At 39.8% G+C, this 18,207-nt stretch overlaps 1 protein-coding gene across 2 annotated transcripts in view; it reads left to right on the forward strand.

Moving 5' to 3' along the window:
• The window catches only part of arfgef3 (ARFGEF family member 3), a 60,363-nt gene that overhangs the window by 36,271 nt on the left and 5,885 nt on the right, over window positions 1–18,207 (forward strand). The window contains exons 25-41 of one of the 2 annotated variants that reach the window (XM_042433374.1): window positions 295–474; window positions 597–738; window positions 903–1,025; window positions 2,276–2,379; window positions 2,605–2,749; window positions 2,902–3,030; window positions 3,203–3,379; window positions 3,823–3,937; window positions 4,528–4,630; window positions 10,025–10,156; window positions 10,829–10,959; window positions 11,836–11,844; window positions 13,286–13,504; window positions 13,624–13,795; window positions 14,635–14,736; window positions 15,261–15,655; window positions 16,991–17,462. In XM_042433374.1, coding sequence (XP_042289308.1) covers window positions 295–474; window positions 597–738; window positions 903–1,025; window positions 2,276–2,379; window positions 2,605–2,749; window positions 2,902–3,030; window positions 3,203–3,379; window positions 3,823–3,937; window positions 4,528–4,630; window positions 10,025–10,156; window positions 10,829–10,959; window positions 11,836–11,844; window positions 13,286–13,504; window positions 13,624–13,795; window positions 14,635–14,736; window positions 15,261–15,655; window positions 16,991–17,462 — 2,850 coding nt within the window. The remainder of the gene's footprint in view (window positions 1–294; window positions 475–596; window positions 739–902; window positions 1,026–2,275; window positions 2,380–2,604; window positions 2,750–2,901; window positions 3,031–3,202; window positions 3,380–3,822; window positions 3,938–4,527; window positions 4,631–10,024; window positions 10,157–10,828; window positions 10,960–11,835; window positions 11,845–13,285; window positions 13,505–13,623; window positions 13,796–14,634; window positions 14,737–15,260; window positions 15,656–16,990; window positions 17,463–18,207) is intronic. The other variant, XM_042433375.1, reaches the window with a different exon arrangement.

The raw sequence follows: 18,207 nt of genomic DNA on the forward strand, positions 1-18,207 counted from the left end.
ATTGTGTGTGAAGGTTATTTTTCAAGATACATTTTTTTTATTGCTGTGCTCATTTTATTGAATCTCACCAAAATATTTTATTTCACATTTTTACTCAGTTTTATTGTATTTTATTGCTTGTTTGCAACCTGCGACTTGTTTATTACCTTGAACTGCATTTCATGTTTGAAAGGTGCGATAAAATAAATATGAAGTTGTAAAGTATAAGCTCAAAATACCTTGAATGTACAGGTTTATATAAATAGATGAAAAAAATATAAAAAATGTAGCTAAAGCTCAGTCTTTTCCTCCTAGGCGGCGTGTCATAAAGAGCGCCATGTATCCCAGAAGGCCGTTTCCTTCATCCACGACGTTCTGACAGAGGTGCTGACGAGCTGGGCGGAGCTTCCACACTTCCACTTTAACGAGGCGTTGTTCAGGCCCTTTGAGCACATCATGCAGCTGGAGCTCTGTGACGAGGACGTACAGGACCAGGTATAGTTCCAAAAATCTATTCTAAAGTCAATAAATCATCATTTAAGATCAATCTAGTTTTATATGTAGCACCTTTATTCTGCCACACAGCCTTTAAAGGGTTCTCTGCCGCCTCCCCGCAGGTGATAACATCGATAGGTGAACTGGTGGAGATGTGTTCTCCTCAGATCCTGTCAGGATGGAGGCCTCTGTTCAGCGCTCTGAGGACCGTCCACAGCAGCAAGAGCGACACCAAAGACTACCTGCTGGGAGAATACTCCATGGGTACGTCTGACATTTACCAACACATGATAGTAAAAAAAAAAATACATAAAGTTCTCACTGAATGAAGGAAAATTCATTCCTCCTTTATCTCTTCTTCCTCATCTCTTTTTTTCCTGCCCTCCATCTTTCCTCCATTCCTTACATCTTTCCCGCCTCTCCTCTAGGGAAGTCCCAGGCTCCGGTCTTTGACGTCTTTGAGGCTTTCATCAACACTGACAACATCCAGGTTTTTGCCAACGCTGCCACCGACTACATCATGTGCCTCATGAAGTTCGTCAAAGGCTTAGGTTTGTTTTGCTCTGTTTTCGGTTTGAGATATTACGTTTACAAGCATTTAGGGATTTCATTTTTCCTGGTATCAGGCGGTAAACTGGGTGTTTGATTTAAGACGCTCATGGCATGAATGATCGGTTTGTGTTTACATCACTTTTTTAATACGAGAGAGGAGCGGAGGGGGTTTATGTGTGTGTGTAAACACAATCACTTATTTTCTTCTTGCAAGCTGTCAGAATATTTCTGCAGAATCATTTTTTTCTGTTACATAACAGTTATAGATTCTACAGTTTAACACTTGATAGATCTGTGAACTTTTATTTGCATCAAACTAAGAGGCTTTTAGTGGATAATTTTTTTAAATTTTAGTGCAGACTGAGAAAACTGGAATACAAGCTTGAACCACCTTAAAAAGAATATCAACCCCTTCTATTCATATACAGTATTGTTATAAACATTGTTATCACTTCTTAGCTTTTGATACATATAAAATGTTTCTGTCTCCATTTTGCTATTATTGGTAATAAGTATTTTTTGCTTTTATTAGTTGACAGTTGAGAGGTGACAGGAAATGAGGGGGAAGATGTCATTAGTGGTCGGTGTTTTAGGCTGAATTCACATTAAATCAGGCGTTGTGGTGAGTAGTAGTGGTAGTTAGGGGTAGTGAGTTTAGGCTGCGGGGGACGGGGGCGGTAGGGACGCTGCAGCGGTTTGCGGCAAGAAAGTTGAACCAGAATCAACTTTTGGAGAAACGCGACCCGACGTCACGCTGTGGTGATCTAATCAGAGGAAGTGCAAAGACGCTACTAGGAAGAAGGGAGGACATTTCTCTTCATTTGATAATATTAAAAAGTGAAGTTAGGCTTTTGATGACGGCTTCCCGACTCATTTAAAAAAAAAAAAAGACGAGAGAGAGAGAGCTCAAGCGAGCTCAGGGAGAGAGAGAGAGTGGCGGTCGAGCAGAGTGAATGAAGAGAGCGAGCAGTGGTGGTGAGAAAGCCGGTGAATGAGAGGAATAAAATGTTATTTTCTGGTTATTTCACGGCGGTTACAAATAAACAGCCCCACACAGCACCTCCACGCAACCCTGCAGGAACGCCTGATTTGGTCTGAATACAGCCTTAAACCCCCCCTACGGCAGAGTCAACACTTTTAAAAATACATTTCCATTCATGAATTTATCGCTGCAGAGGCTCAGTGTTTAGCGTAAGTGCTGTTTTACCTCATTACTTTTTTTTCTGCCTGTCTATTCGTCTGCCTGCAGGAGAGGTGGACTATAAGGAGATTGGAGACTGTGTCCATGTGTCGGGTTACAGCTCCACTGACCTCTGCCTGCCTGCACTCGACTACCTCCGCAAATGTTCGCAGGTGTGTGTTACTCTGAAATCTCTTCAGTAACATAATAACCAAAGTACAGACTAAAACTCTTAATCGATCACACAATGTCAGTGATATTTAACTGCTCTTTCCTGTGTCTGTTCAGCCAGGGTGGCTGTTGCTTCTGCTAGAAACATAAATCACAGTACATCCTGTTTATCAGAAGATTTTCCCCCACACTAAAGTATTTCTTTTGTCTTCTTGACTGAATGACAGCTGCTGGCTAAGATCTACAAGATGCCATCCAAGCCGGTGTTCCTCGGGGCACGGCTCGCCAGCTTACCAATGAGATCGCAGGAACGCTCAATCAGCAGCGAGGACGGGATGGACTGTGTCCTGCAGGAGTTTGATGATGACACCGGTGAAGACAAATGACTGACTTTGTCTCTTTTCCTTCCCTTTTCTTTCTCTCCTCTTTAATCCACATCAATTATTTGCTGTCTGTTTCCTTTTTATCTTCTCTGATCTCCTCTCTAGTCTCTCTTTAACCCTGATTTAAATTCTGTCCTGCAGGTCTGATCCAGGTGTGGATTTTGTTGCTGGAGCAGCTGACAGCAGCGGTTTCAAACTGTCCTCGCCAACATCAACCTCCAACTCTGGATCTGCTTTTCACTCTGCTCAGAGAGGTCACCACCGTACCAGGTAACACACACACTACTATATTCATACTTGAATAGGACTCAAAATCTGTTTTTTTTACACAGTTCCCCATTTTTATAACAGTGCAGCGGGGAAACTTTCTATAAAAATAACTACGCTTTGTCTAAATGAGCACACACACACACATACAGTCTAACTGTGTCTCTTCATCCAGGTCCAGGGTTCGCCATCTTCTCTGTCATCCAGCTGCTGCTTCCTGTGATGTCACTGTGGCTGCAGCGTAGCCATGGCGACCACTCCTACTGGGATGTGGCGGCAGCCAACTTCAAACACGCCATTGGTCTGTGCTGCGAGCTGGTGGTGGAGCACGTCAACAGTTTCATACATTCAGGTGAGAGACGGTAGTGTACAACTAATATATAGATATTTTAACAATAGCGTGTCTCATACAGGTGTAAAAAGACAGATGAAGGAATAATTTCACATCATCTTAGTCATCATTTTCCACACATTTGTTGGCTTTCATACCTGGAACAGGTGTCAGTGGGTCGACGTCCTGATTAAGGACGCTGTGGTTTCCAGAGGTTGCAACGCTAGTTGTGTAAAGATGATGATTATTGAGGTTATAGTTTGTCTCGTGTACAATGTTTAATCATGCATCAGGGTGAAGTAGAGCATGACTGATGGCTTATTGTTGTTCCACTGTCCTCTCTACTCAAATTAAATTGTGGCCGCTCCATCTCTGTTGCATGTGCTTGTTGCTCTGTGTGTGTGTGTGTGTGTGTGTGTGTGTGTGTGTGTGTTTGTGTGTTCCCGCCTTCCCCCTCCTTGCAGATATCGGTTACGAGTCTTTGATCAACCTGATGTTGAAGGATCTGTTCAAGCTACTGGTGGCCTGTGTGTCTGAACCTGCTGAGACCATCTCCAGAGTGGGTTGCTCCTGCATCAGGTGACACACGTACACACACACACACACACACACTCTCTCTCTTTGGGAGTTGGCAGTTATTCATCAGTGTGAAAGCCATGTGGAGACATAGTGAATTGAGGAATCTTTCTCTCAATATCCAACAAATCATTCAGCTCATATTTGAGATGTTTCTTTCTTTTGAAAAGGTACGAGAAGTCTGGGATTCTGGGGGCAAATTCTGAGAAGAATAAAATTCTGTTATGGTTTCCAAATTTTAACAATAATGATTTGATTCTACTAACAAGTATTATCTGTGTATCCGAAGCCTGATATTTTTATTCCTCTGTGTCGTTGACCTCCGTTGTCCAAAAACTATTAAAAACACGTCAATGAGCCGCATCACTGCACCGGGTGACATGTGACATGACACACGGATTTTATTTTGACTCAATCCCATGTACACCATCCTGCTGCCAAAAATACCATATGTGGATTTATCCAACGCTAAAAATAGTCCTCGCAAATACTCTATTTCCTCCTGTGACCACCCATTAAAAAGGTTACAAAGGTTTTTGTCTGACAACCGCTGTTTTCTACTTTTTTCTACTGTTCTCTATGTCACTCTGCAGGTATGTGTTGGTGACGGTTGGTCCGGTGTTTACAGAAGAAATGTGGAGGTTGGCCTGTTGCGCTCTGCAGGACGCTTTCTCTGCTACATTAGAGCCTGTCAAGGTACACACACACTCACACACACACACACACACACTCACACACACAAGCAGTTGCGTGCAGCCTCAGATTCGTATTTAAACATAAAATGGCATATTCTACAAGCTCATGTCACATGTCAGCAGCTAACATGTAAACAGACAGTGGAAAAATATAGATAGCAAAATGAACAAATATACACATATAGAAACTCTCTCACACACACACTCCAGTCCACTGTAGTAAACCACATAATCCATCCCCCAATCTGAAGCTTCTGGTGAGGACAGAAGTAATCTAAAAGCCTTTGCTGTTAATACTGTCAACATGCTGACACTCACACATTAAGCTCGATAACCCCAGGTAACCTCACACACACACACACACACACACACACACACACACACCAACAGAGTCCTGCTGCTCTGAGCAACACCAGTTTGTCTCCTCACTGTGTCGGGTTTTATTCTGTTCCATCTCTCATCTGTTGATTAAACTGATTGAATTGGGAGGAGAAAGACATAAATGCTGCTTTAAAGCTTTAATGTCTTTTGTAAACCCAAGTCAGGTGACTAAAGCTTGGTCTTTTTTTTTAATTTTAAAAATACTACATCTGATATGATACCTAAGTTTGTATGTCAGTATGATTAAGATTTCAATGTCCTGTGCTACGGACTGATTTCAGTCAGCACCAAAAAGTACTGAGGTTCAATTCTCAGCCTTACTGACAACAAACAGTTGTATAAAAATGTCTCTGTATGCAGTACTTTTCCCTTGCAAAAACTATTTGAATGTTTTTTTTCATATTTTGTTGCTGTACAACATCAAAGTAATAGCACAAAGTGTGCAGAAAATAAATCGATGAGAGTCCTTTTGACAGGCAGTGTCACCTGTTTGAACTCTAAAGTCAGAAAACTTGCTGTGATCTCTCAAAAAGTTTAAAATCTGAACTAAAGTGCTAAACTTCAAAGTGTGGTGACTTGTTTCAAGTTTGAATAAAGTTTGTAACTGACTGTATAAGGTAGGGAGTTCAGAAAGTAGTCGGGTTTTGTTGATTGACATTATTTTTAAAAAATGTCCAAAAAAAGCTGAATGAAGCAAAATCATTAAAGAAAGGAAACAATTGTTGCTGGTGGGTGATCTTCAGAAGTTGGATATTTGTGCTTATATGAGACAGTTTTCCAGCCTCCTCAGATATGTGAGAAATGAACAAGCTTGTGTTAATTTGTTAATGATGGTTCCCGCTGTGTGAATGTGATGTTTCAGGGCTGTGATCACAGATTTAGCAGGTACAGCCTCAGCGGGAATCCAACCCCTGCTGTTCCATTTCAGCTACACAAGTCGGCAACTGCTAACCATTGCTGTGTGTGCATGCATGCGTGCGTGCATGTGTGTGTGTGTGTGTGTTCAGTAGAGGTGACATCGCCAGGCCATTTTATCAGTGGACGTTGTCTGTTCCTGCGATTCTGTGGCAGCTGCCTGACTGACTGCAGCTAAGCAGCTTTACAGCTTAGAGCCACATCTGTGTGTGTGTGTGTGTGTGTGTGTGTGTGTGTGTGTGTGTGTTTTTTGATAGAGATGATGATGAGGAGGAGGAGGAGGAGGAGCTTACTGCCACTGACAGATTTTCTTTGTTTCCAGAAAATATGATTTCAGGAGTTTAACAGGCACCAAATGACTTTTGCTCATTTGCACTTTTATTTTCTTTATGTGTGCAAGATTCTTACTGATTAAATCGACAAATGTCAACCTCACGGTGGCGCTAGAGGAAAAGTCAGGGAGTCACTAAAGTCATTAGGATTCATCCTCTGGAGAACATGAATGTCTGTACATGACGATCCATCCGATAGTTATAGAGATATTTCAGCTCATAAAGTTACAATTGCTTGTGAAAGTTAAATGTTTTGCATTAATGCATCAAGTGAAAATGATCAAATATGTTGCACTCTCTTCTTTTAAGCCTTTCTCTTCTCTTTTGTTCTCGATGAAGCAGTTTATGGTAAACTTGCATATAAGAAAAAGGCGATTACAAGACAGCAGTGCACATAAACACTCTTGTGTTCATCTCTATGGTGCATCTGGGAGTTTTTAAGGCTTAAAACTCTGTTCTCAGTTTAATATATAACATCTCAACGTATAGCTTAACATGCTCTTATCCACGTCGACTGACAAGCTGTAATTTTGTTTATGTAACAGCTTTTGTGACTGTGTTGCATGTCTGGGGTAAAGTTATTGTTTTTTGTGGCACATTGTATTTATTTAGGTCTCATGGGTGTTTTATATAAGAGCTCTGTTAGCCTTTGGCATGTTACAGAAAGTTACAGCTGCAATTACATGTTGATCTGTATGAGAGGCAGTTTTTCCATAATTTACATTTACATAGATACGTAAATGATATTGCATTATTCTAAAAGTAAAATGGGATTGGGTAGCATTTTGCAATTATTTATTTTCTCTACAGTTTGTTAAAAATTACCTGTATTTATGAGTTTTTCACGTTTTGAAGCAGGGTTGTTTTATATGCATATGGGGTCATTGGAGATTTATTAAACTGTTTATCTTTCTTTGATACATTTTGAGTAAAAATCGTGTCATTACTTTTAAAATACATTTGCAGTTGCCCTCCACGTTCTTGAAAATAGAATATAATAGTAGTTCCTTAAAGTCACGTGACAATATGACTACTCTCTAATTTCTGGATGTGAAAATGCAGTCATGGGACAGAGAAGGTTAAGCCCAGATATATATATATTTTTTTTTTTGGTTGATCATGTGTGCTCTTCTTCAGAGATGTCCTGCTTTACAGTTGAACTCATCTCCTCTTCTTTCAGTCAGGTTGTAAGTAAATTGATGGTAATAATATTAAAAAAGCCAATATGTTGAGAATTCTTCGCTAAAGTAAAAACAACTCAGTGTTTGTAGGACACAAGCAGTACTTGAGCCAGCAATATACAGACGCCAATCCTTAAACATGTAGCTTATGCTTTCAAACACATTAACACTCGACCTTTGACTGGATTTATAGAAAAGCTGATTTTTTTTATAGGCAATGCAATCAGGTCACATCCGATATATACATCTGTATATACAGTAGACTGTATTAAAGCACAGTATATCATATGTAGCGTACATTTGGGTGGAAAGATACATTTGTTTCATGTAGTTGCTGGATTCAGCAGCTTTCACTATTTTTGCAAACACACAGCATGTGTACCTTTTTAAAGTGGCTATAATCTATACTTTTAATAATAACAATTTATCAAATGACAGTGTGTAATGTGCTGTAGACTAGCTGGTGAACATAGTGGAGCATTTAGCAGCTAAAGAGCCAGATATTTCCCTCAGGAGTTGGTAGAGAGTAAAAACAGAGCTAAAAGAGAGTGAATATTGGACTTACATCCACCAAGTGGACGGAAACACGACTCCAAATGAATGATAATGTTGCTCCGTAACTGCTGGATGTGGAAATAAGCAACTGTTTACTAACAAGTTCAGCATATCAACTTAAAAGCTTATGATTTGTGTTCACTACTTGTTACCGCTGCCACAACAAGCGGCCAAAAAAATCAGTTAATGCAGGTTTAAAGAGGTGAAAATTAAACTAGAAAATGCAATTTCTGTAGAAATTGCGTGTGATTGCTGAAAGTGAATTTAGATTGCATAACTGGAGGCTGAACACTATTGAAAAATCTACCAAGATTAAAATCAGCAATGGGTGGAATTGAACCTACACCCTCATGTTTATGAGACAGACATGCTATGCACTGAGCTAACAAATCAGACAGCAATGCCAGGCCAGACTCTGCTGTTTAGTCTGTCCATTGCATCAATTTGACAAAAAAAGGAGTTCAGCTCATTAAGCAGATTGACAGCACCTGGACTCCTTCAACTCTACATAGTTCTGCCCTAAGCAGGGCTTGAACTCACAACCTTTGGATCTAAATGGAGTTCAGATATGATATGAGCTTAAACCACTGGACTATGCAGACATACTCTATAACTCACGAAAAGATGTATTCAACAAGCATATCAATCCACATTTTAGAGGAATTGACTTATGGTACATGATAGAGGATGTGAAGCAACTTTGTACATGAGAGCAATATTATGAAGTGCACTGCAGTGAGCAGGTATTGAACACACAACCTTGTCATCTAAGGGGTAGCTGATCATGAGAACAGTGTTCTAAACCACTGAGCCAACAGACGTTCCCAGTAATGAAAGGCAAAAATCTCCATTTTGATGATGAAAATGTATTTGTCTCAAACTAGAGCTTGAAGCCCAGAGATTTGTACATCATTAGTGAAAGCAAGACTAGTTTAACATGAGAATGAATAATATGTGTAAAAAGTGTTTGAAGGAAGAGAGAATCTGTAAGTTTAAGAAACCGGAGTGAGAGGAGACACACATCCTGCAGACTGTATTGCAGTCAATGAGAATATGGCAGGGACTCTCTATCAGTTAAGGTTCAGATCTCAAAAACTATAAGTCCTATGTGAAACGTATTTACATTGTGAGAGAGAGGAGGCTTGTGGCAACATACCGAGGCAAGATATGTGCTTGAGGAGTTAAAACTGTGGAAGTGACAGCTGTTCGGAAAAAAAATTCTGGTCTAAAAATATCTGTGCTCTCCACTGTGCCTGATCACATGACACACTGGTGAGACCTGAAAAAGTCTGCCAAACCCCTGACTTTGGGCTTAAATTGCTGAAAAACTACAGAAGATATCACTAAACAATCTGATAACTTTGAAAGTTCAAAGTTTTGTGAACATTTTACAGTTTGAATGGTGTCTGTAGGATAAGGGACTTCCGAGCAGTTGAGTGTCAATGTGACCAAGGTTCCAACTCAGTTGGACGGTTCGTCCCATAGACTGCCATTATAAATTTTAATGTTTTAAAAAATTATATAAAATCGCTGAAATATGTTACATTTCAGAAAAATACAAGCACACATCTGCTGAATGAGCTGCACAGATTGACAGTTGAATGGTTTTTATAGCACAAAGTATGCAGCAGTTGAAACGCGGCAAAAAACATATGGAAGACGGAATAAGAATAAAGAGTGAGAAGGACAATGTGTAACAGAGACAGAGAAACAAGCAGCTCAAGCTGAAAAAAATCACAGTTGGTGCAGTCTCCACATGGTATCTCCCTGATGTGTAGTTACATTTTAGAGGAACCTTATCTCTCGTTTAATTGTTAAATTTCCATTAGATCTTTGCTGTGTGATAATATCCTCCATCTAATTTTACTAGTTTATCGTCACTCTTAACCTTGATGGCAGCAATATTCTTCTAAAACTAGCAGTTCTAATGTGGGTTCCAGCTTTGATTGCTCTCTTACTTTGGTAAAACACATTAATGACACTACTAAAAGTTAAAATGATTCAAAGCGTTCTTTCTCTTTCTCTCTGTAGAATCTTCTAGCATGTTTTCATAGTGGTTCAGACAGTTTTTCTGGTGATGCCTGTGAGGTGAAGGTGGCTGCTCCGTCCCATTCGCCCTCTGCTGAGGCAGAGTACTGGAGGATCAAAGCTATGGCTCAGCAGGTCAGTATTACTGTATGTGTACTGTATGTGTTGCAGAGCAGGTTATATAGTCAAGTCCAGTATCCATAAAGCAAAATAAGAAGCTTTTTTCCCCTTCTTTTTAAAAAAGAAAATGCTGTGCAAATGAAATCAATCAGTTTGATAGTAAGTAAAATGATAGTACGATTTTGTGTTTTTATTGCTCTGCTGTCGTCCATGTAACATAATTATGATGCAGTTTTGATCAATGCCATCTTGAAAAAGGTTGAGATTTTGTTCAAGAGAACATCCTGGTCAACTTAAGATCTAGATCATAAATTTAGATATTAATTGAGAAGAATAAAAAAAATAAAGATATCCTAAATGTATAACTAAAACTTCAATATGCAAAAAACTACCCACCCAGCAGTATGAAGAATAATATTACTACTAGAAGTAGTCAGACATTTTATAGGGACATAAAAAGACAAATTAAAAGAGATAATATAATCTAACCCAAAAAATTCAAGGCTGAAAAAAACAACCAAATAATTTACTATAAACTCAAACTTTCTTATGAATATAATGTCAAGATTTTAGAATTAAGTTTAGATTTACTAAATTAACTTTTAGATTAGACTTAAAAGGTCATCTTATTCTTACTACTGCTGTTGGCCCCTTGGAGCCTGTTGATGTGTCCTCTTTGTGGTCCAGGTCTTCATGTTGGACACCCAGTGCTCTCCAAAGACGCCCAACAACAAAGATGGCTTTGAGCACGCTCAGTCCTGTGTTCTCATTATCGAGCTGCCATCTGACCAGCAGTCAAACGGACACACTCAGAAAAGGTGAACACACAGAAATACACACACACATAAGCATGGTTTGGTCCACATGTGATTCATGGTTTCATTCAACTTCACACCTAAACTAAAACTCCATCCCCCCCTCTTGACCAAAACCTCTAACCAACAAGAGTCATGTGGGTATTTCCTTACTGGCCTTTTTCCTTCTGCTGATGATTTCAAGATAAACACAAACAGTGAATGTTGTTTGTCAGTGCTTGTGAGTGTTGTGTGTTTAAAGGCCATTTGACTCTGACTGCTATTTATTACTGTATATGACTTATTAAGTGCATTTTATAGGGAATCAATTGCAGAGTCATTAAAAAAAATAGCCAAATATTTTACTATAAACTCTGACCGTTATTATAAATGTGAAGAAGAAATATTTATTTAAGATTTAATAAATGTACTTTTAGATTCAAGTTTTAGATTAATCGATCGATAAGATTAGTTTCAGGAAGAGAAGAAGAGTTCATGTGTTTTATTTTTCACAAGGTAAATTTATTTTTAATACAATGTGTTTGAAAAACTGACTGTGAAACATTTCAAATACTGGTATGTTTTTCTTTCTTATGCCACTAACTTATTTCCTACTTCCATGCCAAGATTTGCTGACAACATGTGATGCTTCTGTTGTCTGTCATGTGTTTTCCTAACAGTGACATTGAGGCAGTTTACCACAGTTTTAAAGACTTATTTTAAAATGGAAATAAAATAAAAGTATAGAAGGGGCATAGAAATATTTCCTCTTTCAGTAACTGAAGAAGAAATAAGACAACATTCAATCTCATGTCAAGACATTAAAAAATATGATCGCAAGCAAAAATGCAAGTAAATTAACTCATTTTATTGTTTGTCTTTCTGCTGCTGTGCTTACAGGAAAATAGGGTAAGGCTGATTTCAATGACATCATATTTAACAACATTCACCTGTAGAGCTGCAAGATGCAGAGAAAATATGTTACAAAGTGAATATATAAAAGTATTGTATTTTATGACTTTGATATGTGTTGTGATGATAAGCAATAAGTTAGCATTCCAGGCTAACTCAACACAGCTCTTTCATAGTAAAACCCTTTAGTGAGCAGCTGCAGACGCAACAGCTACATTGAAGAGTTGAGTTAGCTCAAATGCTAACTTGTTGCATGTATTTCTGCCTTTTTCAACAATGATACGATTTGATTTGATCTTAATATCTTTGGACATGTTTCATAACAGTTTTGTTAAAGGGCTATTTTGAGACACTGCACTAGTGATTGGACTTACTCACGACTGTAACAAAGTGTGCCAGAGGGAGATCAAAGGATTACGATGTTCAGACATCGCAGCCTTTTGTGATGTGTTTACTGTGGGAAAATCATGTCAGAGTAACCATAAAAATATGAAACATCTTGCAGCTCTATACACATTCCTGCAAAATCAGAGTGTTGTTTGGTGAGACGGTGCGACACACTGCTCAGTGTACAATGTGGAGTGTGTGTATGTGACAAGTGAAATGTAGCTTTGACATGTTTGTCCTGCTTAAATGTTCCTTCTGGATCGCTGTTGTTCGCTGTATGGAGTCTGGGTTTAATGTTAAACCAACTGTGTAGTTCTGTTCAAGTAGGTGACAGAGATCAACAGTTAATAATAGTATGAATAGTAGCGGATCAATTATCTTTTTACCCAAAAAACTATATTTTAGTCTGTTTGAAAGTGAACTTTCTTTATCAGTTTAATGGAAGAGACCCTAAGAGTTCTTCCAGTACTGTTCTACATACTGCAAATTTTACCAATAGTTCTACAAAATAAAGACTTAATTTTCACTCTGTTAAACATTTTTGAGCTCCCTTTGTAAAGATTATCCTCTGAGCTTTGTGACAAACAAATGGTTCGGGATTAAACCAGAAAAAAAAGTCAGCACGTCAAAATGCCTCTTTAGAAAAGCAGGTTGTGTGTTTATTCATGCATACAGTACACACACAGTCAGACATGTGACAAACAGCCCAATGAGACAGCACTTTACAAAGAAAAGTAATTCCACATGTCGATCCAATGATGTTTTCTTAAAAGAGTTAGAAAATTATAATTAAAGGGTTATAAAAGACCCATTTATTACTAACAGATCTGCTTTTGTGAGTTCACTTTCTCAGAAACAGGTATTCTAAACTTTATGTCTGGCATGTGTGATCCTGCTCTCCTCCTTTCTCCCTATGCTTCCCTCCTTCCCTGCCTCAGTCATTCATTCTGTTCATATTTTCATTCATTTAGTTATTAAAATATGAATAATCATAAAAATCTGAATGACCTGGTTGTGATTTGACTGTCATCCCGGTTTCTAAATCCTGCAGGATCCCGTTTCGGACCATCGTGGTGAGCCTGCTGTCCCACCAGGTCCTGCTCCAAAACCTCTACGACATTCTGCTGGAGGAGTTTGTCAAGCAGCCTGAAGGTCATGAGAAGGTCACGCCTGTGACCTCTGACCCCAGCCGGCCATCTGCAGGCTTCCTACGCTACATCTCTATGACTAACTTAGCCATAATCCTGGATCTGCTGCTGGACTCTTACAGGTTACTGCACCAGTGTGTCATATATGATATACGCAGTGATGTGTGGTTTTGTGATCCTGCTAATGATGATGGCTTCTTCACACGCAGCTCTTTGGTGTCTTCTTCTTCTTCTTCTGCAGGACAGCGCGGGAGTTTGACACTCGGCCGGGCCTGAAGTACCTGCTGATGAAGGTGTCAGGTGTTTGCGGAGCAGCTAACCTTTACCGTCAGTCTGCCATGAGCTTCAACTTGTACTTCCAGGCGCTGCTGTGTGCAACACTGAGCCAAGCCGACAGCATGACTGCACAGCAGGTAGTCAGCAAAACTTCTCAGTAGTTTTTCATTTAATGACATTTTGTGTTATAAGTTCCACTTTTACTTTAATTGGGGGGGGTATAAGGGATCACTTGTAATGACAAATCCACACAGAATTATCACCTGACTCTACAGTTCCTATCAGCTCTGCAAAGCCTTTCACTCTGTTCACTCCACAGTGTCTTTTCTGTATTGTTTTACTTTTACAGCTCACAACTTAGTTGCGTTTCAGTGCTCTCATCAACCTTGTTTCCAGCAGGCTGCTGTTTTTAGTGAAAAACCTAAAGAGACAGAGATGTTTCTCAGAATTTGAAGACCAAAGCAGAGCTAACAGAAAAGTGCATATTGGACTTATGATTCTAATGTTAACACATTAGCCATAACAACTTAATAAGGCTAAAAGACTTCAAACATGTGTGATCTTCAGCTTTTAGTTGCTAGTTTTATTTCTGTTTCTTATTTGATAAATGTTTAGTTCTTGTGTTTTTTTTTACTTCTGCTTTTGTGTTTTCGGTAGGTTTAATGAAAGAAGTTAAGAGAAGGTATTTTTATATGTTTGCAACAAATGTATCGCAATAATAATACATTAAAATTAACTAATGTCATTTATTGAGATTTTTATCTAATACTCTCTCCTCATTCTACCCAATCATTCCGCACATCTTAGCAACCACTTGGCATTCACCTAATAAATCGATCACATAGCACCATCTTGGCAACCACCTAGCAACGTCGCGATAACCATGTAGCAACATCTTAGCTACCACTGAGGATGCATCAGCTCATTCACAATCAAAAAAAAACTCTTTCCTATTGTTACCTTTCATTCAATTCAGGTGAAGCGGATCTTGTACGAGGAAGAGGAGGGGAGCTCTGACTCCTCTCACCCCGGCTCTGCTTCCTCAGAGGACGAAGACATATTTGAAGAAACAGCACAGGTGATACACTTACACACAAACAGCTTCTGTTCTACAGTAAAAACAAGCGCATAAATAAAAAATTATATTTTTATATGTTGCTGATGAGATGTGATTAAATAACAAAATTCAACTTATTCTCAGTTAAAGAAAGCTTTGACACAAATTTGTTTGAACATTGTTTCCCTTTTTATTCGAAATAAAAAGAGGATGAAGAAGAAGAACCGTGTAGTAATGATGAGCAGTGATAGCTAAACACACAAAGAAAACGGTGCAGAACAAGAAATTCATTCTTTGATTGACTTGTGACCTCAAAATGCATCGCAGAAACACCACAGGAGACAGCTTAAAAACAACTATAAAAGATTTGTGTGGATTAGTCCTCCTGGCTTTTCCCCTCTTCTGTTATTCATTTCCTCTTTAGTTCATTCCATTTTAATGAGGACAGTCCTCAGAGGGATTCCTGAACTTTTCCCCCTCCTAATATAACAAGGAGGATGGATTCCTCATGTATCACCCACTTTACTCCATGTCCTCTACGGCAGGTCAGCCCCCCTCGCGGCCGTGAAAAGCGTCATCAGTGGCGAGCCCCGAACCCGTCGCTCAGCGTGCAGCCTCTGGGCAGCGCTGACTGGGCCTGGCTGGTGAAACGCCTCTACAAGCTGTGCATGGATCTGTGCAACAGCTACATCCAGATGCACCGGGATCTGGAGAGCACGCTGGAGGAGACGCATCTGCTGAGAGCAGGAGCAGCAGGAGGAGGAGGAGGAGATCATGTCTTCTTCCTGCCTCTCTTCCAGTCCGAGACTTCCACCCCGACGTCAGCAGGCGGGCTTTCGGCGAGGGGAACGCCTTCAGAGGAAGGCGGGTCCAGGTGTCAGACAGCGGATATCAGCACAGCGTCACCAGGAGACACACCCACACCCAGCCCAGGATACAGGTCCGGCTTTATTCATCACACACGTTAGATGAGGAAAATGTATTGTGTTTATCCACAAGCGGTCTCCAAACTGAATACATGACTGAAATGTAACACCCCGTCTACACAAGACGCATCAGTTAACCATTTGATTGGAACTGAGGCTCTTTAATTTTGATAAATACAGCTGCCTACACCTGCCATGTAACAAGCTAGTGCTTGTGCAATTGTTCACTATGAATATAAGTAAATATCAATTTTGTTTTGGTTGTTCATTCCATCTCGTGTATCTGACAAAACACACAGGTCTCAGTTTTTATCCACACAGCTTGACTCACGCTTTACATGGGTAACTGCAGGATTTTAGTCTATTTTCTCATCTGTGTGCATGAAACACAGAGTTTGTGTATTGAACTCAAGTCAAGTCATTGTTATTTGTATCGCCCAATATCACAAATCACAGATTCGCCTCAGGGGGCTTTACAATCTGTACAGCAATACAACATCCTCTATAGTTAGACCATTGATTTTGAATAAGGAAAAACTCCCTAAAAAACCTTTAGCAGGGGAAAAAAATGGAAGAAACCCTCAGAGAGGGCAGTAGAGGAGGGATTACAGAAATACAGCATGGAAAACAGCATGACAAAATTATAATCGATTCATGACATATATGAAGAATGTGATCAAGAGGACACTGAGCGACTTCCAGGTGCCGCCAAAAAGTGATTTCAAAACGTTTCTGAATCCACAGCAGCACTGTGGCTGAACAGATCCAGTGTGACACTAAGGCCAAACACACAAGAGTGACTCATTTGAACGCATAATCCTGCAGAGCAGCTAGCTAGGATGCTACAGACTATGTTGAATGTTAACAATCACAATATAAATATTCTGACCTTATATCCATCCTCTTAACTAAGGTCCGGTTGGATCGGAGAGTAGAATCACATAACTCCTGGAATTTATGATGAACAACATTAACTTTTTCATCATCCTGCTCTACAGTAAACTTTCCAACCTTCCATCAGTGCTAAAATCCTTTTGGTTATGTGCTATGGAGGTTGCTGTATTTGACAGGAATCTGACACAAAATCAGCAAGGAGCACCTCTGCTCTTTAATGAAAACAATCTTGCGCCAAGTGTTCCTCCTGTTTAGGAAAGAAACACATGTTTACAACTCTTGGTTTCATTGTGATAAGTCGGTGTGAACCAAAAATAGAGTATATGAGAATTTATTTTGTTTTTGTTTAGGACCAAGTGAACTGATGTAAAATCAGCTCATAGGCCCACAGCTCAAATACTCAGTCTGTAAAGTCACCTGTCAAATCAAGTCAATCATTTTCTCTCTCTTCACAGCTGCACTGGCAGTCTGCCCCACCACTTCCGCACAGGAGAGAGGAGAGACTCTGGCATCACAGGAAGCTCAGTTCCCAGCAGCACTGGACCAGGAAGGAGAAAGGAATGGTGGGAAAGCGCCGGGAACAAACTGTACACCATTGCGACAGATAAAACCATCAGCAAACTGATGATGGAGTACAAACGTAGGAAACAGCAGCAGCAGCAGCCGCAGCAGAGCCACGTCAACCTGTTCATGAAAGAGCAGGGCCGGGCAGCAGCAGCAGGAGGAGGCGTCGGGGAGAGGAGGGGCCCAGTGGATCAACAGAGGCCCCCGCAGAGGCCCCAGCAGCTGGTGGATCAGCAGGGCCCCCCCTTGAGGCACTCAGTCAGCGCAGGGCCAGAGGTCCTCAGGCAGGAGAAACGGCCACGGTCAGGATCCACCATCAGCTCCCACAGCATCTCGCTGAGGGACTCGGAGGCTCAGATACAGGTGCAGCATGTGGATGATTAGAGTAGAACACACTAGAACTGAATTTTACTATTAATAGCAAACAAATCCTACAGATAAGAATGTTGACATAAAAAACAGACATTTTACTCAAATTATAGGGAAATCATATAGAATAAAAATCAATTTATTACAACTTTTGTCACTTTAAATCAGCTTATCTGATCAAAGCTCAGCTAAATGTTTAAGATTTTAGGTTTGCAAATATATATACTAACATAGGTGTGAGTCTGATAAGGTATATCTTCATGGCATATATGATAAAATGACATTGAATGACCCAAACTCTGATGTGCACATGTGATCTCTGCTATCTCCATGTTTTTAACTATATGTTCCCTCAGGGGGTGTGTTTTAGATTAAAATGACACATTTAGGCTAAAGAGAAGTTATATTGTTTAGGATTAAGATTGGAATTGGGTTATATGTTAAAGCAGGGATTAACATTAAAGTCGGTTTAGGACTTTGTTTGGGTTGAACAAACCTTTTGTTTTGGTTTAATATTCAAATTGGTTGTAAATTAGTTTTAAGTTATGGTTACTAAAGCAAATTTGATGACCGCAGAAGCTAAGTCAAATACAACACTGCTGACTGAGACCTGTTAAATGTCCAGTGGCAGCAAGATACAAGGTGGTTCATATTTACTCTCAAGAAAACGAGAAATGAGCCAAAAATACTCCTAAAAACACATGAAACCACTGAATAAATCACAACCAGTTGCAGGTGA

Source organism: Thunnus maccoyii, chromosome 14 (assembly GCF_910596095.1).
Source record: "Thunnus maccoyii chromosome 14, fThuMac1.1, whole genome shotgun sequence".
NCBI lineage: Eukaryota > Metazoa > Chordata > Actinopteri > Scombriformes > Scombridae > Thunnus > Thunnus maccoyii.